Below are 27764 nucleotides of genomic sequence, written 5' to 3' on the forward strand. Positions count from 1 at the left end.
CCACCACCCTGCCAGAGGAGAAGGCTCCACGGTCCCAGCCCATCCAGAGACGCCTGCCAGCCTGGCTGCTCAACCATGGCTGGCACTAATGTGATTCCCATCAGGGTCAGGGTCCCCCCACAGCAACCTGGCAGGAGCAGAGTGTGCCATGCCCAGCTGGTTGTGCTAGCCAACATGTTCTGGTTTCTGGTCAGGGAGGGGCAATGATGCGGAGTCTGTCCCCAAAAACGGTGGGGAGAGGAGAAATAAATAAAATAAAAGGACACAAAATGGAGCAGTAATGACAAAAGCAGCAGCAACAGCACTGCAGGCCAGGTCAGAGCTGAGCGCTCAGGCCCTGGTGGTCCAGGGGACACACACATGTCAGGGGCTGCCCTGAGTGCTCAGGGCTCACGGGAGCCCTTGGACCTGTGCAGCTCGGCACAAGTCCTGCTGCCAGGAAGGTGCTGCGGAGGAAATGCTGAGGTGAGGCAGCAGCTGGGGCTGCCCACAGCTGGGGGCTCCTGGGGGATGTGTCCCCGGGATGGAGGGGAGATAAAGGAGCCCCCAGCTCCCCCTGCAGCAGGACGCCCTTGAGGAATTACCAGTGAGGGCTCTTTATCTTATGTTCGCTGAGACAGATCATTCCCATTGGCATTTCTTCAAGTTAGTCCATGACTGGTGCCTGATTAGCTCCACTCCCTGATGGAGAATGCCCCTCATTCCCCAGACTTTTCCATTTCTCTGGAACATGAGAGCCACCGAATTTTTCACCACCACCTTTTAAAGTCCTTTGGTGCAAATTATCCCATCCTGAAGAATTTAAAGGTTCTAATTAAATGGGGCAGGAACAGTGGCAGGCTGGAGGATGTGACGGTGGGATGCAGAGCTCTCCCAGTCAGCACCATGCAACTCGGGGTGTGATTCCTGCAGGGATGGGGTGAGGCAGCTGCAGGATGAGGCTGTTACTCAAACTGTCTGTTTTTAATTGCAGCAGGATGCAAATAAGGCAGGTCTTTATGAACCTGGGGTCATGTGCCTGTCTCAGGCTGTGCCAGCCCTTCTTTCTGACCATCACCCAGCCTGAAATGCCTCTTGGAGCACCTCTTTTACCCCCAGTCTAGCTGGAGGCAACAGTGGGAAAAGGTTCAACATAATGTGGAGAAGTGGAGTGATTCCCCTCTGCAGGAAGAGCTTCCTCCCTCATGGCCTTCCTCCGTGAAGCCCTGGCTCTCTGCCTTCCCACGGTTCTGGCAGCCCCGTGTTTCACCCTGCCACCCCTCTCAGTGCTGTCTACGCTTCCCGAATCTCATGCCCCACAAGCTCAGCACCCTTCTGCCCACAGACCCCTGCCTCAAACTGCTCTCCAAGCCCCCACAGCCCCAAAAGGGGGACAGGCCGTCTCCTGCCCCAGGCTGCTGTGGCCTTTTCTGCAAAAAATAGAGCTCAATCTCTGTGTAAGATGTTTTTTCCTTTCCTTAGGCACTGAAAAGGTTTGGGGCTGAGGCTGCAGAGGACTCTCCCGGCAGGTGACACCAGGGTGTGGCTGCCAACCCAGATGTGCCATCTGGGGCTGGCCACACCCTGGAGCCCATGCCCACCTCCTGGAGGCCCAGGCCGTGGCAACGCTGAACTAAGAGACTTCGCCATCGGATGGACCAAACCGGCGGAGCAAACGGGTCCGGCATGGGCGAGGGCAGCACGGAGCCCATGGAGATCAGCAGCGGAGCCCACAGGGGTCCGAGCAGCACGCCGCGGGCGCTGGACGGTGACATCCTCCGGCCCCCACGCCAGCGCCCACGCGGGATCGGGGCCGCGGTCACCGCAGCACCGCCCCGTTCCGAGCCCCCCACGCAGCCCTGCGGGGCCCGGCCCCAGGGAGCCCCCGGCCCCTGCCCGCCCCCGGGGCCGCTCCATGCCGGAGCGCGGTGCCACCGCACGGGGACGGGGGACGCCGTGGCGGCATCGCTGCCCGTGCCCCGGGACCGGCCGCTCCTGCCCGTCCCCGTGCAGCCCCCGCGGCGCGGCCCGGGGGGGGCGGGTCCCGCCCTCCCCTCAGGGTCGTGCGGAGCGGGGACCCCCGCGGCCCCCCCCGGCTGCCGGTACGCGGGGCCGGGCGGAGGGGGGCGGCGGGGCCGGGGCGAGGGGCCGCGGGAGAGGAGCGGGCACGGGGCGGTGCTGCGCGGGGCCCGACACAGCCCGGGGCGGCGTGGCCGGGCAGGGCCGGGCCGGGCCGGGCAGCCGGTGCCCGCACGGCGGGGCCGCGCCAGGGCGCTGCGAGGCCGCCGGTCTCCGAGGCCCGTGCGGGCGCCGGGGGCGGCGCGGCCCCGGGCCGGGCGAGGCTGTCAGCGCCGGGGCGGTGCGGGACGGTGCGCAGCGGGCCTGGCCGGGCACCGCGGGGGGTGCGGCGGCCTCCGGGCCTGCGGGCCCCAGTGCCGCGGGCGGGGACCGGTGACAAACTTGCGGCCGCCGCACCGTGCCGTGCCGCTCGATGTCCCGCATGGCGCGGGGGAGGCGCCTCGACCCCCGCCCCGCAGCGCTGCGCGCCCCGCGGGGTATCGAGCCGGAGGGGGCAGCGGGCCCGGGGGGGTCACCCAGCGGCAGCGCCGCCGGGGTGGGGGCCACACGCCCACCTGGGCTGGACAGGCGGGTCCGCGTTCTCTCAACCGGCCGGCCCCGCTGCGCCCGGGGACACCCACCCTCCCACGGCCGCGCCCGGCGGTGGGCACCGGGCGGGGGGTACCGGGCGGAGGGCAACGGGGCGGGGGAGAGCGGGGCGTCGGGGACCGGGACTGAGGACTCTAGGGCTGGGGACATCGAGACTGCGGGCAACGGGGCTGCGTGCGCCGCGCTCGCCGTGCGCTGCCCGTCCGGCTCTGCCCGCTGTCGGGCGCCCGGCGCTGCCCGGGCGTGGAGCGAGCGCCCGCCCCCGCTGCCGCCTCCTCCTCCATCCTTCTCCTCCCCCCGGTGCGGAGCGAGCGTCGCTCCCCGGTGCGGGAGCCGGTGCCCCGGCGCGGGTCGGGCGGGCGTGTGTGTGTGTGCGGGGCGTGTGTGCGTTGGGCTCCCCCCGTGCCGAGCCACTCCGCTCCGTGCCGTGCCGAACCCCGGGCGCGGCGGCCTCCCGACCCCCGCCCCTCCCGGGGCCGCGCCGGGCGCGGAGCCCCCTCCCTCCCTCCCCGCGCTCCCTCCCTCGTTCCCTCCCCGCGCCCGCCCGTTCCCTCTCCGGACCGGCCCCCCCGCGCGGGCCGGGGCGCGCGGCACGCCGGGACCCGCAGTCCGCGGGGCGGCTCGGCGGCTCCCGGCCCCGGCGGACGGACTACGGCTCCCGGCAGCCCGCGCGGCCGCGGCTCGCTCTCGCCCTCACACTCCGGCTGCCGCTGCCAGTGTCTCCTCCGCCGCCGCCGCTGCCGCCGAACCGCCGCTCGCAGCGCCCGGGGTCCGACCCGCCGCCTGGGGCAGGGGCCCGCCCCGGCCCGCCGCCCCCCGCCGCCCGCCCGCCTCGGGAAGCAGGTGCGTACCCACCGCCCCGCGCCGCCCCGCGCTGGACCCCGGCCCCCGCTGCCCGGGCACCCCGGGCCCGCTCCGCCCCGCACCCACGGCACGCGGGGGCAAGCGGAGGGGAGCGGGTGGCCCGACCCCCCCTCCGGCCGTCCGGACGGGATCTCCATGGAAACGGTCCCGGGACACCCCCGGGGGCGGCGGTGGGGCGGCGCGGGGGGGGGGTGTGCGGGTTGGGGGGACCGGCGACGTCCTGCGGCGGGACAGCGGCGGGGGCGCGGCGGGCACTGACAGCGCCGGGCGGGGGGCAGCGGGCGGCGCCGGCGGCTCCGCTCCCCGCCCCGCGACGGCGCGGCGGAGCCGCTGCCCTGCCCGGCACGGCTGCTCCGGCACCGGCGGCACCTGCCGCTGCCGGGGCGGTGCGGGGGGTCCCGCGGCGGGGCGGGGCGGCCGCGCAGCGCGGCGCTCCCGGGGCGGCGGTGGGACGGCGGCGCCGGGCGCTCGTGGAGTTTGGCGGCGTGGCCCGAGCCCGCCCCGGCCGCCGCTGTGCCGGGGCCGGTTCGGCTGCGGGTGCCGGCCGGCCGGGTGCCGGGCGGTGGCGGAAGAGCCCTCCCCGGGGGCAGCGCGGCCGCCGCCACCTCCATGTCCGGGGCTGCCCCGGTGCGGCAGCGCGGGGGCCCGGCCGCGCCTGCCGGGGCTGCGGGACGCTCCGCCGGGGAGCGGCCCCGGGGGCAACTGTTGAGCCGGGGGCTGCGGGAGCGGGCGCGGGGCAGCACGGCGGGGCCTAGCCCCCGGCACGGCTGCGGGGTGCGGGGCGAAGCCCCCGGAGCGGCCGCGAGGCCGCCGTGTCCCGGGCAGGGGGGGCTGCCCGCCCCGCGGGGCCCCGGGGGCGGCGCGGGGCCGTGGGCCGTGCCGTGGCCTCGCGGGGCTCGCAGCGGGACGTGCCGCGCCTCGGGCGGGGGGCTCGCCGGGGAACCCGCGCGGACCCGGACCCGGGGCGGGCTGCGGCCGGGGCCGGGGCGGTGCCGCTCCGTGCCGACGCCCCCCGACGCCCGGGGCGGGGCAGCGGGGGCGGCCGGTCCCCCGCCCGTGCCCACGGTGATGGCCGGGCAGCGGCAGGACCGGGCGAGGGAGGCGGCGCTTCCTGCCGCCCTCACCGGGGAGGAAACCAGCCCTCCCGCGGTAGCGTGCCGGTACCGTGAGGGATCCTGGCTCCTCGGCGAGCGACATCGGTCCCCTCATCCCAGTCTGGGTGAGGCCGGTTCAGAGCAGCGCCGGGAGAAGGTCCATCAGGCTAAAATAGAGACGAAGTGAGTTTCTCCTGTCACGGAGCATCCGCTCTCTGGCACCCTCATCCCCTGGAGTGCGGGGATGAGTGCTAGGGCAGGGCCGGTGCATCCCGTGCCCTTCTCAGCTCCTCTGCATCTTTTTGGCCCTGTCTGTAGCAGCCTTCCCTTCCCTGTCTTCTCTTGCCTTTCTTCCCTTGCCTTCCCTTTCTGCTGTGCTTCCATTGCCCTGGCCACTCTTTGGGTTTGGGTGGTCCCAGTGCCAGCACTGGCTGGAGGCTCCGTGGCGCCAGTCGAGGACACCGACTGCCTTGCTGTCACCTGGGTCTGGAGACGCATTCCAGGTGTCAGAGCCCGGGCTCCAGCGGGGTTTGGCCTTCAGAGCTGCCCTTGGGACCTCTGGGCTCTGGAGCACTAGTCTGGCTCCCAGGTATGGGAGGCTCTGCTCTGCTTTTGGGGTTTTGGATGATGTGCACCTTGTCAGGGACATTTTTAAATATTATCATCCCTTAATAGCTCTTTTTCAATCCTTAAAAATTTGTGGGCTTTAGTGAGGGCAGCCTGGTTGTTGCAGACAAGGCAGGGTTTAGTGACACCAGTTGTCCAGCAGCTGGGACCAATTATCACAGCACTGCCCAGTGTGCAGCAAACTTTTATTTTTTTGAAATAGGGATGGATTTTTTTCTTTTTTATTTCTAATTCATCGTGCCGAGGATCTATAATTACGTGTGGTGTTACTGTGTCTTTAAATCAGCTTAAGCAAATGCGTGTAGGCAAAGCCTGGCTCAGCTCTGCAGCGGCCGGGGCGGCTGTGCAGGCAGCGGGGACCAAACCTGGCTCGGGGCTGCCCTCGCCGGGCACCGCTCTGCCCAGACAGCCCCAGAGGTGGCCTGGCCTGCCCTTGCTGCATTTTGTGCCACTCTTGTCATTCCTGGTCCATTCTCCTACAGTTTCTGACCTCGGCATGAGTGATAATATAACGTAAGATAGTCTGTTCTCTTTTTATTTAGTTTTCTTGTTTAAATTTTTCCCTCATTGCATATCGTGCCCGCTGCGAGTCCCGTGATAGGGCCGTCATAGGTTTTTTTATTTAATTTTTGATTCCATTGTTAATTTTTTGCTGTCAGTTTACTCCACCGGCTTTTCCAAAGTGGTGCTCAGAGCCGAGGTGCCGGGGGCGTGAGTGCTTGCTCCGGCCCTCTGCACCTCTGATGGACGCCAGACCATCCCATATCAAAACACATAGAATTCCTTGCCTGTGTTACTAATGGCAACGAAGAATTGCCAAAGTGAACAAACTATGGCAAGGGAGGGAGACCTGCCTGTCTGTGCAGACCGTTCCCTTCTGGCCCACCTGACCCCCGGGGAGAGCTGCAGGGCACATTGCCCCTCATTCCGCTGCTCCCGCTCCTGCCAAAGCGGCCAGCTGTGCTCCCAGCGCTGAATCCCACCCGAGTTTCCCGCAGCTGACCTCATTTTATATTTTGTAGCCATCCAGGGGATAAAACCCCCTTCCTTACAGGTTTTGCTGCTCTGGGAATGAATGTTTCAAAGGTATCTCCCGCGGGTGTGTTTCCAGGGTCAAAGTGCATTGCTCCCAGCCTTCCACAGTGTCCCCTGGCCACAGGAGCCGCATGGTGCTGTGGGAGGGCAAGCAGAGCATCCTCCCCATCTCCTGCTGCCGAGGGATGTGGTAGCCTTTCTCTGTTCCACACCCTCGGGTTGGGAAGTCCTTTTCCTTCTTCTGTGCCACGGGCCCACTCAATGCCAGCATGGACGGAGGCACCACCGACTGGGCAGCATTTACTGTGTCCAGCTGAGCTGCACCGAGTGACCCATGCTGGGATTCCTGGAGTCAGCTCATGCCGTGGCTGCCACTCAGGCAGGGGGAAAGGCAAGGCTGATGTTCTCCCTGGGTGAACTTGTGCCATTGTCTGAGTTCCTGTTGCCAGCAGTGGAGCACGTTGCTGCCTGTTGGGTGTTTGCTTGGTGCTCTCCCACCTGTGTTGGGGATGGTGTGCCTGCCCAGAGCAGGCAGAGGGAATCCTTGTGCTGGGGGGGCTGCTGGTGTTTCAGCAGCTGTCAGCTCCCACCTGCCCAGGCAGCGGGACACTGCCCATCTCTCGGTGTGTAGCTCATGTGCTGGGGCTGGCATGGCAGAGAGGAAGGGTAAGTGCCTTGAAATCCAAGTGGTTTTAGTACCTGGAAATGCACAGAGCAGGAAAATACGTGGAAAGCCTTTTGTGGGAGATCAAGGCAGCATGGTCCTGCAGAGGGATGTGTTTGCACCATGGAGAACTGATTGGCACAGGCTGTCTCTGGGAGGTGCAGGGAAAAGCCCCCTTCCCGCCCTGGTAGGCCTGGCTGCACTACAGGTGCCATAAGGTGGATGCTGGAGGAGGTCATGGCTCTGGGTAATCTGATCAAAGTGAGTTAGACCAGGTGGCAACATAGTTGTGACATCTGTGAGGGCAAACACCAGCAGCAGCAAACTCCCCGTGAGAAGCAAACCCTTGGCTATCTGTGACTGGCAGGTTGGTGCCAACCTGAGAAGTTGCTTTGCATGTTTGCCAATGCAAGCACTTGAGAAATGAGGCTGGGGACCTGATGGGGCCAAGGGATTGCTGTCACTGGGAGGAGAGGGTGGCTTGCAGCGGGATGGCTTCATAATCTACTTTGCAACCCCTCTGCTGCATTAACGCTGGGCTGGGAGGTGTGACTTTGAGGGGCTGCAGGAAACAATTAGGCAGCCGCACTTCAGGCAGCTCAAGCTGGGATCCCCAAGAGCCAGGGAACAGACAGGGTTTAACAGGGGTCAGCGTGGAGATGGCATGGGCTTAATTCTTGTCAGCAGTGGGAGCTAATAGGTGAGTGCTGAGGGAGCCTGTCCTGGAACCTTTGCTCAGCCTGCCCCGAAATGATGGTTGTCTTGGCACTGTTGGGTTTTCATTGCAAGGAGGACTTGTCAATAGATAATGGTTAAAAAATGTCCATTCCTGAAGAACTTAATCTCTGGAAACTTGTTTCCATCACTGTACAGCAATATTTCAGAAGAGTAATTTCTTGACTTAATCCAGGGGAGCTTCCATGGGTAGCCAAGTCATCACTAACCTGAGTAACAGCGCACTTTCACTGCAAGGAAAACATCTGCTTTGCTTTTCCTGGAGCCTGGAAGAGGCGGGTTTGCAGAGTAGCATCGTTTCCTTTTGCGAAATGATGAGATGTATTGCCTTAATGAACAAAATCCCCTTTTTTAATTCGCCATAGTGGTTTCATTGCAAACCTCTCAGAGGGTTCGCCTTTGGAGGTGAGCGTGTTCAGCACCTTCCTTGCTCGCAGTTCTTAGGGCACGCTTTGTTTCGGGAGGTGAAGGAGCTTTAATACCATATGAGCTTCCCCACACAGAATGCCTCGATGTTCTTACTTCATTCTAAACTCGTTTTCTTTGGCGTTAATTAGAATTGGCTGAGCACCTATTTAGCTAAATCAAAATAAGACTGTGGTTTCGTATACACTTCCTTTGGCAGACGTTGTGGATTAAGTCGAGTCTGTGCCAGGCTCTGCCCTCTCTCAGTCTTGGTGAAGCTGATCTAGGAGCTGGTATGGGTTAAAACCAGTCCAGCCAGGAAAAAAAAAAAAAAAAAGAAAAAGTGTTTTAAACAGAGATCAACTCCCTGGTCAGGTTTACGGGGATACTGCAGGGCTTCAGTGACGTGACTGAAGGGGTGAGGGGAGAGAAGGGCTTCATCAGTTTCTCAACAGCTTCTTCTGCTTGAAGACAGGCATGTGAAGCCATGCCCTAGTTGTGTTCTCCAAGGGTTTCCTATGAGTTTAATTACATCCCTTTAATGTTGCTTCCAACTGCACCACTGTAGATGGGAGATCAGCTCGCTTTCCTTGTGCCGACTCGGCTAAGAGTGTTCTGACCCAGGGAGGCTGCACTTGCTCTCTGTGGTTCAGTGTTGCATCGGGAGCTGCTTATCCCTGGATTTCCCAATAAACTTCCTGGTCTGCCTTTTTAAGAATGCTGTTGCTCCACTGGTTTGTGTTTGAACCCACGTCTGGTGCTTGGCCCCTGTTTTATTCCTTCTCTGAGTTCATCTCTGGATTATTTTTCTTTTCTGTTCTTCGTTCCCTGTGAAATGCCTGTCTTTGGCATGTGTCCCACATCGTCTGTAGAGGATAGAGGCCAAGAATCCACGAAACAGTGTTGATCTCTGTCACTGTGTCCTCCCAGCTCCCCTCCTGTGGCCGTCGTTCCGGCCCTTTTGACCAGCTCTTACTTGAGGACTCCAAACGTGCCGTTTCTTCCAGCTCCTCATGGCACCCCGTTAGCACTCCTCCCTTGCCAGACCTATTCCGGGCTCACTCCTGATCTCTGCTTGTCCCCAGCTCCACGTCGTGCAGCTGCACGCATCCCCTTCTCCCGTTGCAGAGAAGGTCCCTTTTGATTCCTCCTGGGGCATCTGTCCTGCTGCTGTGCTTGGGGGCAGAACGTTCCTCCTCCCCTCCTTTCAGTTTAGCCTAAGATGGTGAAATCCCCGCAGATTGTTTGTTCCCCTATTTCCTTTATGTTGCATTTCTCTCCAAGCATCGAAAGACTCCTCCCCTTCCTGCTCCAAGCCACCTCGGTCTCTTTGGGTATGACCCTGCTCTCTGCCTTGGCGTCTGCCCGTCTCCCCCATCGGGAGGATTTCTCCCGTCTCACACACAGTGTGTGTTTTTAGCAGGTTTCCCCTCTTCCCCTCCTGACCTCTGATTTCCGTACGCTGTTTGTGCACTTGTGCCCTCGTACGTGCAGATGGGTCCGTCGGTTTCTCTTTGGCACACCAGCTGCCTTGCCCCCGTTTCTGCCGTGTGCCTGGCCCCTTTTTCCTCCTCCTCGGATCCCCACCGGCACGTTCGGGCTGCGGCGAGGACACCCGGCAGCAGCTGCGCTCGGGGAGCCGCTCAGCCCTGCGGCTCGGCCCTTGAGCTGCTGGCCGAGCTCCCCGCGGGGCTCCTGTCGTGGCACAAACTGCTGCTCGTCCCGTGCAGAGCTGGTGTCGCCAGGAGTTTGTCAGGCAAAAGGCGACCGGCAGAGATTGGGGATCACGTGCTGCTTCCAGCTAATTCCCACTCCCACCGCTGCACTGAGAGCGTTGCCGTGGCTCTGTGCCTGCTTTACCTTCAGGGTTTAGTAATTCCCTGAACCTCCTTGACAGCATCTCTCTCCCTTTTGCAGTCAGTCCTGCTTGGTTTGGCCGAGTCCACTTGCTAGCACAGGAGATCCTCTCTTCCTCTGCCTTTTCCCTGGAGCAGCAGAGCTTCTCAATGCTCCAACACCCAGCACTGCACGATTGGCTGCAACGCTCTCCCCTGAACAGCTCCACCCAGCTGACACTGCCTCATGGATGCTCCTGAATCTCTGGATTCCCTCAGGTTTTCCACTCATAACTCCAAAGAAAACCAGCACCTTCCTCACAGAAGGAGGGGATAAACCCTTGGTAGCACCGCTGGCAATCCTCTGCTCCCTCCAGGAGCCCTCAGTTGTGGAGAGACCCTCCTTGTTTGAGGCTTTGTCCCTAGGATCTGCCATGGGCTGCTTTAGGAGAGTCCTGTTCAGCCTTCAAGTTTCAGTGCTGTAAAGGACCATCGCCTTGTACAGCTCTGCTTGGCGTCTTCTGGTGCTGGAGGTTCCTCTGGAGGGAGATAAAAAATGGGGGAAATGTTTCAAAGGATTGTGAGTGTGTGAAGACACTTGTGTGAAATTCTTGTGGTAGCCAGTGGCAATAACACTGTTTAAGAGAGGATGAGTGGATGGTGGATTCTGTCCAAAGGCACTGCTAATTCCTCCTAGCCCTCTTCCAGACCTGTGGCATCCTGGGGCGTTGTTCCCCATCTGCCTGGCAGCAAAGCTGGGGACAAGTTTTCTCAAAGGGCGGTTGAATCGATCAGCCTAGGGAGAGTTCCCACTGTTTTCCTTTTGCAGGCAGAGTGGTCCCTGGAGCCCCAGCAGATCCTGGAGGGTGAGGAGCAGCTGTCATGATCTCTACAGCACCTCTCTACAGCGGGGTGCACAACTGGACCAGCACAGAGCGGATTCGCATGTGTGGCCTCAACGAGGAGAGGTGAGGTGCGTGGGTGGCGGGCAGGGCAAAGGAGGCACAAGGAAGCCACTTAGGGATCTGGACAGGCTGGGAAGGGAGCTGGTGCTGACTGAACCCCTTTTTACTGGGATCTAAAATGGCCCAAAGTGCAAATGAGCCACAGGGAGGAGTTGGGTGTATTGGATATGTTGGCATCCCAGGAGGGTCTCCACATCCTCTGCTCCAGCAAGGAGTGTGCTGGAGGTCTCGGCAGAGGATCTGTTGCCCATGTGTGGTTACATTACCTCCACAGCTTTGGTGCTGACAAGACCGAGTTGTCTGCATGTGCTATTGGCTTCCCTATACCTGTGCTCTCGATGGCCAAGGAAGGGAAAGAGCTTGAACTAAAAGCTTTTGGTGACCCAGGAGGGTTTGTGCCAACGAGATGATCAGATGGGAGGGTTGTGACTTGCCACCAAAGAGGAGATTAGGGAGAATTAGTGGCTGGGAGGTAGGATCGATCAAGCCAAGCTCTGTTGCTTTGCATCGCCTGTTGATTCCCATGGCTCGGGGTCTTATTCTCAGAACCGACTAGTTTGTGGCTTCCTCAAGGCCACCGCGTCTGCTCCATGCATTTGCCAAAGCCAGGGAAGTTTTATGTGTACAGAGGCAGCGTGTGGCTGTCATTGCTCGCCGCGGGTGCCGAGGGTTTTGGCGGGCGTCCCTCGAGGCCGGTGCATCAGCAGTGGGCAGGGCCGAGCCCCGGGTCTGGCTCGGGCAGAGCCGATCTGCCGCCCGCAGCACCGCCGGGCGCTCTGCGTCCCGCAGATAAGGGCTCCGATGGCGATACCCGCCGAGCCTCTGGGCGCTGCTCCGAGCTTACAATAGGCGTCAAATTTTGAGATGGCTGGGCAGGCCGGGGTGCTGCGCCCGGGCGCTCTCTTGTCCCCGATCCTCATCTCATTCCTTGGGCCCCGTCTGTGCGGGCGGCACCGCGCACTGCCCCGGGAGCAGCCCCGGCAGGGCCGGGCGGAGACCACGCACCGCCCTCAGGGCTGCTCCGGGGCTGCCGAGGGGAGCTGGGCAGGGGGGTCCCGTCGGCTCTGCGGGCAGCGGCGGGCGAGCTTCGGACCGGGGAGCGCCGGGAGCGCCGTGCCCGGGCGGGCCCCGCGGGCGGGCGGGCGGCTGCGCTCGGGCTCCCCCTCGCGCTCGGCCCCGGCCCCGCTCCGCTCCAGCCCGGCGAGCCCGGCACCCCCGCCCGCTCCGGCCCCGCGGCGAGCCCGGCACCCCGCCCGCTCCGGCCCCGGCACCCCGCCCGCTCCGGCCCCGGCAGCCCCGAGACGCTCCGGCCTCTCGTCCCGGTCACCCCCGCCGCCGGCTGAGGAGGCTTGGCCCCGGCCGCCATCCCCGCCCCGCGGCCTCTGGCGGCCGGGAGGAGCCCCGGAGGGACCGAGCGGGCTGTCACTGAGCGGAAGGTCGGTGGGGATGGCATGGAACAGCCCCAGGCACGGTCCCAGCAGTAGGGGTACAGAGCAGCGTCCTGGGGCTGAGCATACAGAGCAGGAACCGAGCAGGGTCTGCTGCAAGGGGTACAGAGAATGTTCCTGGCACTGAGGATATGAAGCAGAGTCCCAGGGCTGAGGCAGCCCCGAGTGAGGTCCTGATGCTAAGGGTATGTAACAGGGCCCCAGCACTGGGGGTACTGAGTCCAAAGACAAATCATGTGCCCACAGCTCTGTGGCTGCTGTGAAAACCCAGGACCTAGGAAGCAAATCTGTCTGAAATTATGTCATCAACAGAATCCAAACTTGATCTGTTTTGTGCTTGCACTAGCAGCTTGTCCCAAGCAAAACAGCGGGGAAGGGCTGTCCAATGAATACCATTGGGGAAGGAGTGTCCCAAAGAGGTCGCAGTCCTTGTCCTTGTCCTGTCCAGACTTTCTACTGAGGAATCACATTCCAGAGATGAAGGGTCCAGACACTGGCCAGCAAGACATGGCACATTGGGATGGCCATGGATGCTCTCTGCTCCTGTACAGCCCTCCTGAGCCCAGAGAGCTTTGGCACCAGACGGAGAACCCCACTGGCAGCTAGGCGGGGCGGGGGGTCCTAGGACAGGGAGGAAATAGAAGGAATGGGAATGAGGAGGTGCCTGTTGAGGAAAAGACAAGCAGGATGAGACTCAGGGGAGGTGGAAAGGTGTGGTGGGACAGAATGGAAAATGAAGGGGACAGGAACAGGTGTGTGGCACCAGGCTGTGACACTGGGGAAGGCTGGGCTGGCCCATGATGAGGCTGGGTGGCCATGGGTAAGGAAGGTGTACAGCTGCTCCACTGTCCCACAGGGGCACAGGGAGGGGTGGGATTCTGGGAGCGTATTTTGGGTTTTTGTAATGCTGTGTCTTCTTCTTCACCTAGGAGAGCCCCCATTTCTGATGAGGAGTCAAAAACGAGCAGCTCCCAGCACTTGGGGTCTCAAGAGTTTTGTGTCAGCAGCAGCCTTTCCGAGGTGAGTTCTTTGCCTGCACAGCTGAGTCCAAGAAGGCCATTCCCTGATGGAATAGGCCAGGCAGGAGCATTTTCCCTAATGGATTCATCGACTCCTTTTTGAGAGACATGCAGTGAGGCAAAGCCGTGCTCTCCTTTGGGCAAAGCTGTTTGCTGCTTTTGCCTCTGGGTCCAGGGTGGGCAGATCCTTCCTGCTTCCCTGGGTGCCACTTGCACAGCTCCCAGGAACACTTTCTCCCTTCCTGCTGCAGGTGGAGCTCACAGCAGTCAGCGGTGGTGGCAGCAGTGTCCAGGGGCTGGATGCTGATGGCAAGGTGGAGGAAAAGCTTGGACCCAAACTGGAGGAGCAGCCACCCGATCCCAACCCAAACCTGGAGTGTGTGGGAAAGACTGTGACAGACAACAGCCTGGGCCCTCTGGCAGGTCAGGGGGATGGCAGAGGGCAGGAGCCAGCGACCCCCAGAGCTGTGGAGCAGGAGAGCAGCGGTGCTGATGCTGCCTGGACACCAGCAGATCCTCCCAGCGACAAGCAGGCTGATGCTGCCCCAGCCTGCTCTGTGGCTCCAGAGAGTGAACCTGCTGGGAACGAGAAAAGCCCCCCGAGCACTGCGGCACAAGGGCCAGGCGTGCTGGCAGAAGGGACGTTGTCTGTGGTTGTCTCCAGCTGCAACACCTCTGCCTCCAGCCCCGCCACCTTCACATTGAACAGGGTTTGCTTTCCCCCCTCTCAGGCCCCTGCTATGCAAAAACTGCCTCTGTCCTTCCAGGCTGGGGCTGTGCTGAGCCCGAGCCAGTCACTGGTGTACATCCCCCCTCCCAGCTGTGGGCAGCCGCTCAGCGTGGCCACGCTCCCAGCCACTCTGGGGGTCTCCTCCACACTCACCTTCCCCGTCCTGCCTTCCTACCTGCACGAGCGTTGCCTACCGGGTATTATCGCTTCCCCAGAGCTGCGTTCCTACCCCTACACCTTCTCTGTCACCAGGCCCTTGGCTTCAGATGCCAAAGTGGTGTCTGTGGAGGTGAATCAGCTCAGCTGCCCCCCACCTTCGGGTGGAAGTAGTGCCCAGGCTGCTGCTGAGAGCACTTCCCTGTCCAGCACCAGCCTGGCCCTGCCCTCCAGCCAGGCTCTGCCGGCAGCACCAGCACCAGCAACAGGGGGGAGCGCTGCTCCCTCCTCTGGCTCAGCTGTGCAGGCCAGAGCCCCGGCAGCTCCCGAGCCACATGCACCCGGGGCTGCCACTTCCCTGTCTCCTCTAAAGTCCCCTCCCCAGCTAGAGCGTGAGATGGTCTCATCCCCGGAGTGCAGTGAGATGCCTCTTGATCTCTCCTCCAAGTCCAACCGCCAGAAACTGCCTCCACCCAGCCAGCGCAAGACCCCTCCTATGCCCATCCTCACCCCCGTGCACACCAGCGGCAAAGCGCTGCTCACCACCGTCCTCTCCAAGTCCCAGCGTGCGGCACAGGCCACGGGCAGCAGCGTCACCTCGTGCCTCGGCACCACCCCACCCTTGGTCATCTTTCCTGAGTTCCTGCGCAACGGCGAGCAGGGCTCCTGGGTGAAGAACACCACACTCATCAGCACCATCCCCGGCACTTACGTTGGTGTCGCCAACCCGGTGCCGGCCTCGCTGCTGCTCAGCAAGGATGTCGGCGTGAGCCTCAGCAGGGACCCACGCCACCTGCCCAAGCAGGAGCCCATCTCCATCATTGACCAGGGCGAGCCCCGCAATGCCGGCGTTCCCTGTGGGAAGAAAGCCAACCAGGTTGGCACAGAAGGACAGCAGGATCCTGCCAGGAAACTTCTTCATGGTAGAGCTGCTCCAGGAGCTCCTTTGTGTCAGTCCAAGGACATTGCCACCTGGAATCCTGTCCAGGGAAGCGTGTACCCGCGATGCCCCGTCAATGGAAAACCTTCCAATCCTCAACTTCTGCCTCTGGGCTGGTCTCCGTACCATCAAACCCCGCTGCTTTCCATCGGCATCTCCACGGCAGGACAGCTGCCCCTGAACCAGAGCAGCCCCTGCAAGCCAGCCGGGGCAGGCGTGCTGCCGGCATTCCCGAGCGTGCAGCCCGCCGAGCCCAGTGCGGCCGCCCAGAGCCTGCCAGAGGGTGAACAAGATGCTGCGGCCAAGAGCAAGAGCTGCCGGGCCTTGCCCAAGCCCTGCGAGGAGCCGACCAACCCAGCACCACCGGAGGCAGGTCCAGCTTTCCACACCAGTGCTTTGGATGGGAAAGGGGGAAAGGGGAAGCTGGACAACGCTCCAAAGAGTCAGGAGTGCACTCAGCCAGAGTCTGACTGCGGTCAGGAGAGCAACGCACAGACTGAGGCTCCCCAGGGGAGCTGTAGCCTCAAACAGTCAGATGCAAAACCCAAAAACCAAGTGTTAGCGGCGTATTTGTCACATGACCTGCCAGTGGCTGGGCAGCAGGGCCTGCGGATGGTGCCAGAGGTGCCCACGGATGGCCAGCGCAAAGAGCTGGGCTGCAAGGGCTCCCAGGAGCCACCGGCCACGGAGCCCCTGCCGTGTGTGCAGCAGGTGGATCTGTGCAGGGTCAAGAAGGAACGAGTGGAGTGTGATGTGTCCTTTCCCTCGGTGACCTGCCTGCATGCCGGGGCGGCTCCCCAGGCCTTCGCTGAGGCCAAGCTCAAAGGAACGGGGCAAATCAAGCAGGAGGGTGGCACACGCTGCAAGGCCAAACGGCAGCACGATGGGGACACCAGGCAGAGCCACAAGAGACTGAAGTGCCAAGGCCAGGACAGTGAGGAGTCCCCAAGCAAGTCGGGAAGCCGGAGCGTGCATGGCCGGAAGGTGCATAGGGTGGGCTGGGACTGCTGGGTCAGGGCAAAGGTGGGGCCGGGGGAGAGGAGGGAGCTCTTGTGGGGGAACAGTTGAGGGCACAGGGCTTTCTACCTGTGCTCCTGGGCATTGCCTGGCTGTGGGGGAAGTACCTGTGCTGTAGGTTGTCCAGGGCAGAAATGTATCTGGATTATCAAAAAAGCTGGAGGGCGCCAGCGTAATCAGTGGAGATAGACTTTTGTCCTTTTTGTGCTGCTCCTGTTCAGCCAGTGGGAAGCTCCAGCTTCAGCTCATGTCCTCCTTTCACAGTGGCAAAAACACCACGACAATCCACATGAGCTTGGCAAGCAGGCAGGCCGGGAAGGCCGGGGCGGCCCAGGTTCCATCACGGATCACAACAGCCTCGGGGTAAAGCGCAAGCGTAGGAGGCCAGCGAAGACAGAGTGCCCATCTCCGGCTCACCGTGGAGACAGCCACGAGGAAGGTACTGTCGGGAATGGCACTGGGTTCCTGTGGCATCAGGCTGCCCTAAGGGCCAAACTGCTGTTCTCCTGAAGCCAAATGGGCTCTGGAGCTGGGTTGGGATCCAAAATAGAGCTGCAGCATGATCAGACTGGCAGAATGGAGGAGATTGTGAGGAACCTTAAAGCTCATCTTTTTCCACCCTGCTGCCAGGGGCAGGGGCACCTTCCACTAGATCAAGTTGCTCTTGGCCAAGCCTGGCCTTAGATGTTTCCAGGGATGGCACATCCCCCACCTGTGCCACTGGCACAGGAGAACCTGTGCCAGTGTTTTAGGACCCTCATTTTCAAAAACTTCCCTATGTCCAGTCTAAACCAACCTCTGTTGGTTTCAAGCCTTGGGCCATCACAGCAGCCCCTGCTATGGTGACACTACACTGCACTGCCCTCCCCACATGACAGGTCTGTGATCTGTTTTCTCATGGTTTGGTTTTCCTCGCAGGCTACTTGGAGAAGAAGCCCAAGAACAACTTCCGGGATTTCATTCCGGTGGTGCTGAGCAGCCGGACGCGCAGTCAGTCGGGTGAGTTGGTGCCCAGGCTCCTGGTGACAGTCCTGCATTCCCTTCTCACATTGCCTTGTCCGTGCATTTTGTCCTGCTTTGAGGCTTTGCCTTGTGGATCCTCATGGCTTTTTTGTCAGCTAGAAATGCCACTTTTTTGCAGGAAGCAATGCTGGCTCTTCTGCTGGTGTGACGGGAGAGTGTGATGTGAGTGCTCCGGAGATTTTGCCATTGCTGGAGGAGGATCAGGAAGAAGAAGAGGAGGAGGAGGAAGAGGAGGAGGAGGAGGAGGAGACATCGTTGAAACATCGCAAGCTGCGCAAATCCCACAGGACATCGCGCTGCCACAGCCGCAGGGACAGGGACAGGTCTGTGTCTGAGAGGAGCAGCTGTCACACGAGGAGGACCCGGGAGCTGCCCTGGAGAGCAGAATCACCCAGGCAGGTGTGGGAGCCCAATGAGGAGGAGGAGGAGGAGGAGGAGGATGGCCACATCAAAAGGAAGAAAAGGAGACGGCAGAAAAGTCGGAAATACCAGACAGGGGAATACCTGACTGAGCGGGAGGAGGAGCAAGTGGGATATCCCCACCGGAGGCGGAAATCCAAAGCAGGTACAACCTGGGAAAGGGGTTCAGGTACTAAACTGGGGACCAGAGGAGGAAATTTCTTTTTATGTGTGGAATTTTTGGGGGGATTTGGTTTTCATTATTTTTGTTGTAATGATGAAACTCCCTCACTTTTAATGACCTGATGGCTGTAGCATGGGCTGCTTCAGTTGACCAGCTCGTCTTTCAAAAACATTAACAGTAAATTCCAAAGCAGTAAACAGCAATTGATGTGGCTAATTAGACACTGATCTTACCCTTGGCTTAAGACAGAGGGCATGGGAAAATGAGAATGGGATGAGGTAGCACAGTGGATTTCTGGACAAGCAGGGTCCCTGAGAGCCATGCTCAGCTATCTGTGCTAACACAGGGGGATGTGGAGCCATCGTGATCCAACTAGGCTTCTCTTGGCTTTGTCTTGCTCTATGAGGGTCACTTGCAAACTTGCACCAGGGAGCACAAGGGCGAGAGGATTAGCAAGGGTGCAGTGATGGGGGATCCCCCTCTGTGGTTTGTAGGCATGAGGAGGAACACGCTGGGCCTGCCTGTGCTCACCTCTGCTCTGCCACTGCTCCTGCACCTTCCCCTGCCACTGCCAGACCCTCCATGAAAGCTAAATCCATGGTGAGCACATCCCTGGGGGCAGCAGTCTCTGCGGTCCCCTCTCCCTGTGCAGGGACAGTCGGGGCTGTGGCACCAGTCCAGCCGTGCTCGGTGTGTGCTGCTGCTTGCCTGTGGCTCGTAGTCCAGAGTCACACAGGTGACAGGGGGAAAAACAGTCATGGGCAGCACTTGTGCCAGCCTTCTGCATGCTTGGGCTGTGCTCTTGGAGGGCATGAAGTGGCCATGGCCCTGCTGCTTTCTGCCACATTGGAGCTCAGAGTGGCACTCCTCAGGTGCCGCTGAGATGCTGTGGGGAGCAGAGGTGGCTGCTGTCCTCCCAGCAGCTGGTATCTGCTCCAGCACAGCGCTACACTATCCTGTGGTGTCTGGGAGCCTCTGGCAGATCAGGAACAAAGTTTCGAGTTGGCTTCCTGGTGTCGTGGCAACCCAGGCACTCTCGGGATGCCTCCTGTTCAGAACGGGAGCCTGGAAGGAGTTTTGCAGTGGCATTCAGGAGGGTTTGCCAGCAGCTTTACCACACATGTTATGAGTCTCTGTCTGTCTGTCCAGCTTCCCTCAGAGGCTGGACCTGCTGCAGTTTGGATTCAGAAGTTGTGGCCTTGAGCCACCTCCAGTGGCAGTAGAGTCCCGAAGTTCTCTCCATGCAGTGCAAAGTCCTTTCCTCTCTCTCTTTTTAACTGATCTCTTACTCGTTTCATGGAGTGCCTGTGAGTCTCGTGCTGCAGGATTCCTCCATTCAGGGAAGACAAGGCTGGATTTCCCTTGAGAAATCCTGGTGCTTCTTAACTGGATGCATGTTAATGAAAACTTAAATGTGCTCCTTAACTTCAGGGGAAGATGTGAGAGGGCAAAGCACGCCTGTTGTGTTTAGGCAGCAAGCACTGAGTGTTCACAGACAGCTCCTGCTTGTCCTGCCCCTCTAAGACATATCCCAGTGAATCCTGCTCCCATCTTTCCTTGGGTGTCTCATGTACATGCTGAGTTCATCCCAGATGGGAGAATCTGTGTGTTCCCTCTGCTTCTCCTTCTTGCAGTGTCCCTGCCCTGGGGCTGGATTTAGAATCATGGAACCCCAGAAAGGTTTGGGTTGGAAGAGACCTTAAAGCTCATCCAGTTCCACCCCTGCCATGGGCAGGGACACCTTCCACTATCCCAGGGTGCTCCAAGCCATGTCCAGCCTGGCCTTAGACACCTCCAGGGATGGTGCAGCCACAACTTCTCTGATTTCTGTGCAGCTCTCAGAGATGGGCAGTTTGTCTTGCCTGGTGGCAGAGGTCTGGGTGACCTTCAGTGTGGTACCTACAGAAGCTGCACACTCGTTCACATTTCTCCTTTAGACTGCAGGCACCGGAAGCAGAAGGAGTGTGGGAAGGGCAAAGGCACAGAGTTGCAGCTGAGGAGCAGGCTCTCCCCATCACCCCGGAAACCTCAAGGACACACGGACTTTCGGAATGGCTTTTTCCTGGAGCACTCCGACACCTCTCCTGTCCAAGAAGAGCTAGAGAAACCATCAGGAAAACGCAAATGTAAAACCAAACACCTGGCAGGGATCTGTGACGAGGGGAAGGTATGGCTTGAACAGATGAGGGGAACATGTGAGGGGAGAAGGAGACTCCCACGAGTCATGGCCACATGTGCCAAGTTGTATTCCTTTCTTTCCCAGGGCAAAGGCTGCTGCAACCAGCCCAAAATGTGCTCTCCAAAGAAGCCCCAGGACTTGTGGACACTTTGTAAGTCACATCGGGCCAGCCCAGGGAGTTCCCCTGAGCTGCCCCCAGCCCAGAATGTTCCCCCCGGAGCGCGGCGGCTGATTGTGAACAAGAACGCAGGGGAGACGCTGCTGCAGCGAGCAGCTCGCCTGGGCTACAAGGTGAGTCCTGTGCCCTCCTGCCTGTGCCCCCGCTGCCCTGCCCGGGCTGGCTGTCACAGCCTGCTCTTGCTGTGCAGGACGTGGTGCTGTACTGCCTGCAGAAGAAGAGCAGTGACGTGAACCACCATGACAACGCGGGGTACACGGCCCTGCACGAGGCCTGTGCCCGCGGCTGGATTGACATCCTGCACATCCTGCTCCAGCACGGCGCCAACGTCAACTGCAGCGCCCAGGATGGCACCAGGTGAGCCAGCGCAGCATGGGGCAGGGAGCACAGTGGGTTCTTCAGGTTGGTCATCACTGAATTGATCTTAACCCAAACCAGAGCATCTCCTTAGCGAAATCCCGGTCCCTTTCTGCCCTTGCAGGCCTATCCATGACGCAGTAGCAAATGACAACCTGGAAACCATGTGGCTTCTCCTTTCCTATGGTGCTGATCCCACTCTGGCCACATACTCTGGGCAGACAGCAGTGAAGTTGGCCACCAGCGATGTGATGAAGAGCTTCCTCTGTGGTAGGTGCCAGGCCTGATGTCACAGTGCTCCAGACCTTCCCCTCTGGCAGCATACAGGACCAAATCTGGGTGTGAAAGGGCCTGAGCAGAAAATTACTTAGTCTTTAGGTCTGTCCTGTCACAGAAGCATGTTTTTACCACCCAAACTTTAATTATAGAATTGTATGTGTTTCCTGTATAAGATAAAAGTTATTTTTCAGTGTGCAAGGAGATGGCTGCGCTGTGGTCACACGACTGAAGACAGTGCTCTGCTTGGAGATGCTATTCCACAGTCCCTGGTTCTACTGCTTAACCTAAGGGAACAGATTTTTGTTGCCAAATAATGCTGCCTTCTATGGCAAAAGAGCCCTGCCCAAATACTGCTGCTGGCAGAAGGGGCTGTTTTGGTCGCGTTCGGTGCCATTTGTGTACACGCAGGACGAGTGTTTGTGGCTTCTCCACAGCAGCAAGGAAGGGACAGCCAGACGTGGCTCCCAGACAGAGACAAGACAGAAAATCCCCAGTGTTGACAAAACTCTTTTTTCCCACTGCTGTGTGAGCACCTCTAGGGTCAACTACTCACACAGGTTTTGGGGATGGTGATGTGGAGCTCAGGACTGTTCTACAAATCCTTCTTTCCAAGCCACTTCACACTGTCTGTTGTTTTCCCTTTTCAGCTCCCATTTCCCGGTTGGGGGCCTGGGGCGATGCCCACTCCTGAGCAGCAGCACCCTTCCTGCAGCTGAGGTTCAGCTTTTGCTGTAATGCCCAAGTGGGAGAAGCAGCAGGGGTGAAGCAGCTCCCCCTGGATCTGTGGATGTGCACACCAGGAGGATGCTTCAAGCCATTAACTGTCTGGATTTTGTCTCTCTAGATTACCTGTCAGATCTGCAGGGCCGCAGTGACGGAGACCCTCGGACAGCCTGGGATTTCTACAGCAGCTCCGTGCTTGGTGAGTGCAGCGCGGGCCGGGTCGGTGGCAGCAGAGCAGGAGGTGAGGCTGTGGAAAACATGTCATTACCTCGGGTTTGGCCACATCCATCTCTACTCACGCTTTGGGTAGAGATCTTGCTGTGGTGACACATGCTGGGAGTGGCTCCTGGGAGGGACTTCTTTGGGAAGCTGAATGTGTGCATCCCTTCGAGTGCGGGACTGGGCTGCAGGTGCTGCTGAGGGTCTCTGGTTGTCCATCCCAAGCATGTCATTCTTGTAGCAGTTCTTGTTGCTCCCCTGCTAACCGGTCACCAAGGAAGGTGAAGGACATACTCATTCCTTCAAGGTGTAGAAGTCTTGAACTTCCAGGTTCCCAGAGCTGCCCATCCCTCTCCCCTGCTTTGGAGGGGAGATGTTCATCCAGGGGAGGTCCTGTTCTTACACACCAGGCATTTTTCCCAGTGAAGGGCTGACTGCTGCCTTTACTGTCACTTCTTCAAAACCGTGGTTAAAATGGAAGATGTTCCGGATCTGGCATGGGCCTGTGGCACACTGGAGTCCCTCCAGCCTCTTCCAAGTTCAGTGCTCCCAAGCCCTCCATAAGGACTTGGAGCAGTTACACTTCAGGCTGAGAGACTGCTTGTTGATTGTAGTTGTTCACCTCCATAACTTCCAACATCCTTCTAGAAACAAAAACAAATCTGATATGTTCAGGAGGGTGCTCTTGGAAGAGGACTTGTCTTTGGAGGACCCTGATGTCTTTCCATTCCAGAACAGGAGAAATTCTTCACTCCTGAGAGCACTGTTTGTAGGCTGCTGCACCTCAGCCCTGCCAAGGGAACAGTTCAAACCTCAGCCTCCTTCCCCAGAATTTCTCACTCTCAAAGCTGTCACAAGCCTTTACAAAGAAAAATAGCTGTACTTTGCAATATTTTAAAAGATACTACCCTTTTTGATTCATCACTGATTTCCTGCTGCCCCATCCATCGGGCATTCCCAGTGTTGCCTTTGGGAGGCTGTCTGGCAAGGCAGGAGCTAACACAGCTGGGAAGGGATCCCTTACCCTGCCAGGTCTGTTTCCAGCAGGCACAGGAAGGACCCTCCTCCCCATCCTCCTGGGATCAGTTTACAGCAGCAGCAGCTGAGGTGCCAGCCCCTCATCACCTGTGCTGTTCCAGGCACTGCTGCTGGACACTGCCAGAGCTGCAGAAAAACCAGGATGCCCAAGCCTGAGACTTGGGCTGGTTTCTTTGCAGCCTGTTTACTGTGTGTCCTGCAATGTCCCTTTCTGGCTCAGGTACCTCAGCAGTCACCTCGGGTCACCTGGAACAGGTACAGCCCAGGGCAGGGAAGTACCTGGTTCTGCTCTGGAATAAGGGAGCTGCTCTCAGTCATCACAGGCAGCAAACAACTCTCCTCCTCCCGTGGATCAGTCCTTTGAAATCTCCCTTTCCATCAGCTCCACCAGCTGAAGCACTGTATATCCCTCAGGGTACAGGAGAAATCCCAAGCCCTGCTTGAGCTGTTCCTATTCTGAGGCAGGAATGCTGTCCACATTTTCCTTGAGGTCTGCAACTCTCTGGGGGCAGAAGGATAATGAAGGAAGCCAGGGTGTGGGATCTCTGAGGTGTGGAAAAGTCATCAGTGTCCTGCGCTTGGTGCTGCTGGAGCTCCAGACACAAAGTCCCAGTCCGGGGCTTGTCGCCACCTGGGACAGGCATTGTTGTGCCTGATTGTCTCCCTCAGTGGTACAGAATGTTCCTGTCCTTGGCCCAGCCTTTGCATGGGCAGACGGACAGGACTGAGCTTTCAGGACAGACAGTGAGCCCTATTTTTGCCACATTAAATGCATTTAACTACTTTTTTCTGAGTTGCTCAGGATATCTGAGGTTTTTCAGTGATGGCATCTGAGCTTTGCCAGCAGCAACATTGGATCAATAATCACGTTGCTTATTTTTGTCCTATTCTGTAGCAAGTTTGGACGATTTCAGCACCCTGTTTCTTAGGGATTTTTTTTCCCTTGGCAGCACTAGGAAATAACTGGTTTTCCCCAAGACCCTGCCTAAGCCAGTGTCCCCTGTCATCTGCTGTTTTCCTCAGCTGGAATCTTACTCGTGCTGGGTGAGCAGCTGGGTGTGTGAAGCTTCCTCGTGCGGCACACCAGAAGATTTTCTTCTTTTCAGCCTTTTCTCTTGTGCGTGGGGTTGAACTTTTGCATGATTGGTTTATTTGCTTAGGGACACATTGGATCTTGCTGCTCTCTGTAGAATCTAAACTCTCTTATCTGGAAGTTTTTGGAGATCTCCTATATTATCTCAGTGGGACAACACCACTCTTCAAACTTAAGACTATTCACACCTCTTCATAATAAAATCCAGGCAGCAAGCTTCTCTTCAACAGGAGCTTTTCAGATTGGTAAACAGGAAAATTACCTGTTTTTAAATGGTTTTGGATCCAGCCTGCTGTTCTCCATCCCCTCTGGACACAGATCCTGCTGGAGCTCAGATGCCTCCTGGAACACCCAGGCAAAATCTCTAAGTCATAGAATCATGCACTGGTTTGAGTTGGAAGAACCTTAAAGACCATCTTATTCCACTCTTCACTGTGAACAGGAACACCTTCCGCTGTCCCAGGTTGCTCCAAGTCCCATCCAACCTGGCCTTGGACACTTCCAGGGATCCAGGGGCAGCCACAGCTTCTTTGGGCAGCCTGTGCCAGGGCCTCACCACTCTCACAGGGAAGAACTTCTGTATATCCACCTTACATTTCCCCTCATGCTTGGTGCTTGGTTGGATTAGTCTCTGGTGGCACAGCCTTGCTGTCCTCACTAAGATGGGTGCTGGCTGCCCTAAATCACCTGCCAGAGGTTCTGAGGGTGGGATTTGCGTGGAGAAGCTCTTGAGGAGCAGAGTGCTTGCTGTGCCTTCCTTGGTAGGGCCTGTGCAGGCAAAGCCTCTCTACATTCACCTCCCTCCTTGCTGTTCCAGGCTCTTCCATCTGTGCTGGCATGGGAGAGGGGTCAAGGTCATTTTGGAGAGAGTCTGGGGTCTACCAGTGGGGTAGCTGATGGTGCAGACTGTGCACTGTCCCACCTGTGGGACCAGAGCACACCTGAGCTTCCTGCCACGACTGGGGATGGCCAGTGAGCAATCTGCAGAGCAGCCAGCACTTGCTCCATGTTCCTCTGGGACAAGGGACTGGAGGGGAGCAGGAGGGGTGCAGTTCTCACATGGCTGCAGGAGTGTTGTGGGAAGGTGCCCGTGGGGTTGTGGCAGTGGTCAGGGAGTACCAGCATGGGCTGGTGTGTGACTGAGCAGTGCCAACCTCTGTCCTGTTGCAGAGGGGAAGGACAGCATCGGCTGCGACCTGCTGCTCGACCCTCCAGGGAGCTCAGACCAGGAGGAAGAGGAGCAAGAAGCAGATAACTTCATGTTTGAGTTCTCAGACAAGCCGCTGCTTCCCAGCTACAACCTCCAGGTGTCCGTGGCCCGGGGGTGAGTGCCTTTCCCTGAGCCCTGGGCAGGACCACGCGTGGCTGCAGCCCCGGCACAGGCAGCAGCACCTCGGTTGTTCCACTGGGGTTAATAGCTGCTCGTGTATCTCGGGTGGTTTTTTTCATAGAATCATCACAGAATCCCAGAATGGTTTGGGTTGGGAAGGGCCTCACAGCTGATCCCATTCCACTCCCCTGCCATGGGCAGGGACACCTTCCATTAGACCAGGGTGGTCCAAGCCACATCCAAGCTGGCCTTGGACACTTTTAGGGATGGGGCAGCCACAGCTGCTCTGGACAGCAGAGGGAAGGTGTGGCTGTGGCACTGAGGAAGTTGGGGAGGCAGTGCCTGGCTTGGCACAGCCTGGAATGTTCTCTGGGATAAGGGAAGGCTCATCAGGGTTCCCCCCACCCTCCATGGCCAGGCACATACTGCTGCCCTGAGAGTCTCTGTGCTGTGCCTGTCAGGAAGCTCCCCTCTCTCATCCTTGTGATCCTGCTAGTTCCAGCCCCATGTTCCTTCAGCAGCAGCTCACACTTATGGCTCTGAGATTGTTTCCTTTCCATCATGGCTAAATCAGTCCCAGTACTGGAACACCATTCCCACCTGCACCCCCTGTGACACAGTGGCTATTGCTGGGGCAGAAGGGTGACTTGGAAGAGACAACAACCAAAGTACCACTCTTCTCTGCAACAAATTTTTGTGCCTGCCAGTGTTTGTCCATGCAGAGGGACACATGCAGCATGCCCTCTAGCAGTAAACCACACCAGAAGCTCCATTTCCTGACCATGTGGCCTATTCCTGGCAGGGAAGCTGCCAGGACCTTGTTGAAGGCAGGACTTTTCACATCACTGTCCCTGCCTGGCTGCGAGTGTTTTAAAAAGCTGTGACCTGTGAGGCCGTGATCAAACCCCAGTCCGTGGGCTCCTGAGGGGGAGCAGCACATGGAGAACAGTGCCAGGGCCAGAGGGGAGGGCCAGCATGGCAGGAGGCGGGGGAGGGCACCGTGCCTGCAGTCCTCTCCACCCCTCTAACACACCATGCTCTTGCCATCCTCGCAGGCCCTGCAACTGGTTCCTGTTCTCTGATGTGCTCAAGCGGCTGAAGCTGTCCTCCCGCATATTCCAGGCCCGCTTCCCGCACTTCGAGGTGGCCACGCTGCCCCGGGCAGAGTTCCAGCGCCAGGTGTCCCTCAGCCAGGTGCTGGCGCAGGAGGAGGTGCCAGCAAGCCCCGAGCTGGCGCCGGGCGCGGCAGAGACTGTGGAGCTGGTGCACTACGAGCCCGAGCTGCTGCAGCTGCTGGGCTCGGCGGTGGAGTACCAGGCGTGGAGCAGCTGACGGGGACAGGCCACTCCCGGCATCACGAGGCAATAATAAGGACCAAGGGGAAGCAGCTCTCTCAGCGCCAGCAGCAGGGACCCGAGTCTTAGAGCAGCCGCTCCTCCTCTCCTCAGGGTCTCCGCCAGCTGGGGAGGGAGGACCCTCGCCTCCAAGGCATTCCCAAGGTCCCCCGCCCACGAGCAGTGGCGGTCGCTGCCGCCGCCGCCTCACCCAGCCCCGGTGGGTGACGGAACCCCCAGCGCGGGGCTCAGCGAGGGGTGCGAGCCGCCGCCCCTCCCCGCCGGACCCTACGGAACTGCGCCTCTCCGTTTGCCCTCCCCCTCCCAATGTCTTCCATAGTATTTATTTAATTAGTATTTAATTTGTAATGTTTTCTTTGTTTTTGCTGAGTCTGTATCACTGTGATGGTGAGCTCCGGGCTGTGGGATGAGGCCGTCCCCCGCCCCTCTCCACTGTGCCCCGAGGCCAGCCGGGCTCAGGGGTTCCCGACCCTCCCTGCCAACAAGCCAGGGCACAGCCCCTTCCCTTGCCCTTGTAACTGGCTCCTGCTGCCAGCGCTCAGCCCCAGCCGGGAGCCGGCCCCGCTGCTCCATCCCCTCCCGTGCCTCCTCCTCCATCTCATTCGTGCTGCAGCTCCCTGTCCCCGGCGGTGCCGCCCGGGCAGGCGCAGCCCGCGGCCCCCAGCGCGTCCCCCGCTTCGGCAGCTTGTGCCCCGCCGCAGGCCCTGTCCCCTCGGCAGGAGCCGCCCCCCTGCCCCGCGCCCCGCCGGTGTCCCGGGAGCGGCTTTCCGTGCAGCAGCGGGTGCGGGCGGGCTGCTCTGCCTCGGGGCCGGTACAGTTTTATTGTACAGGTGCTAACAGGACTGAGGTCGGGACAATCGGGGGATTTCTGGCTCTCCCCGCTCCGCAGCGGGAGCCTTGGGTGAGTTTTTTTGTTGGTTCGTTTTTTCTTTGTGTTGTGTTTCTCCCCAGCCAGGGCAGGCGTTTTCCCCCTTGGAGCCCCGCTGCCAGCCTTCCCTCCGAGGGCCCGGCAGCACCTTCTTCAAGCCAAGGGTTTTTTTGCCTTTGGGTGTGTATTCTGGTTGCTCTTTCTGATTTCTGTTTTATTATATGCAGCAACAGGCTGTGGTGTCAAAAACACTGATGTACAGAAAAAACCTGCATCAGGCTCCCTGGCTCCTGCCTTTTTTTTTTTCGTGTCCAGGCAGATTTCTGTGCATGTCAGCCTGAGTCTGTGGTTCAGGGAAG

General features: G+C 59.5%; 1 protein-coding gene across 1 annotated transcript; it reads left to right on the plus strand.

The window, feature by feature from the left end:
• The first annotated feature begins 3379 nt into the window (after positions 1-3379).
• On the plus strand, positions 3380-27668 carry BCORL1 (BCL6 corepressor like 1). Its single transcript, XM_064712942.1, has 14 exons — positions 3380-3489; positions 10735-10873; positions 13248-13338; positions 13589-16147; positions 16445-16619; positions 17099-17179; positions 17322-17768; positions 19724-19953; positions 20050-20256; positions 20334-20500; positions 20625-20770; positions 21624-21701; positions 25023-25176; positions 26238-27668. The coding sequence occupies exons 2-14, from the start codon at positions 10788-10790 to the stop codon at positions 26512-26514; spliced, it is 4698 nt and encodes a 1565-aa protein (XP_064569012.1). The 5' UTR covers positions 3380-3489; positions 10735-10787; the 3' UTR covers positions 26515-27668.
• Positions 27669-27764: the final 96 nt, after the last annotated feature.

This window comes from Zonotrichia leucophrys, chromosome 4A (genome assembly GCF_028769735.1).
Source record: "Zonotrichia leucophrys gambelii isolate GWCS_2022_RI chromosome 4A, RI_Zleu_2.0, whole genome shotgun sequence".
Lineage (NCBI taxonomy): Eukaryota > Metazoa > Chordata > Aves > Passeriformes > Passerellidae > Zonotrichia > Zonotrichia leucophrys.

Coding starts and splice junctions, on each gene's coding strand:
- BCORL1 (XM_064712942.1), top strand. CDS start 10,788: ATGATCTCTACAGCACCTCTCTACAGCGGGGTGCACAACTGGACCAGC. Junction 17,180..17,321: donor CCGGACGCGCAGTCAGTCGG/GTGAGTTGGTGC, acceptor ACTTTTTTGCAG/GAAGCAATGCTGGCTCTTCT. Junction 20,771..21,623: donor GATGAAGAGCTTCCTCTGTG/GTAGGTGCCAGG, acceptor TTGTCTCTCTAG/ATTACCTGTCAGATCTGCAG.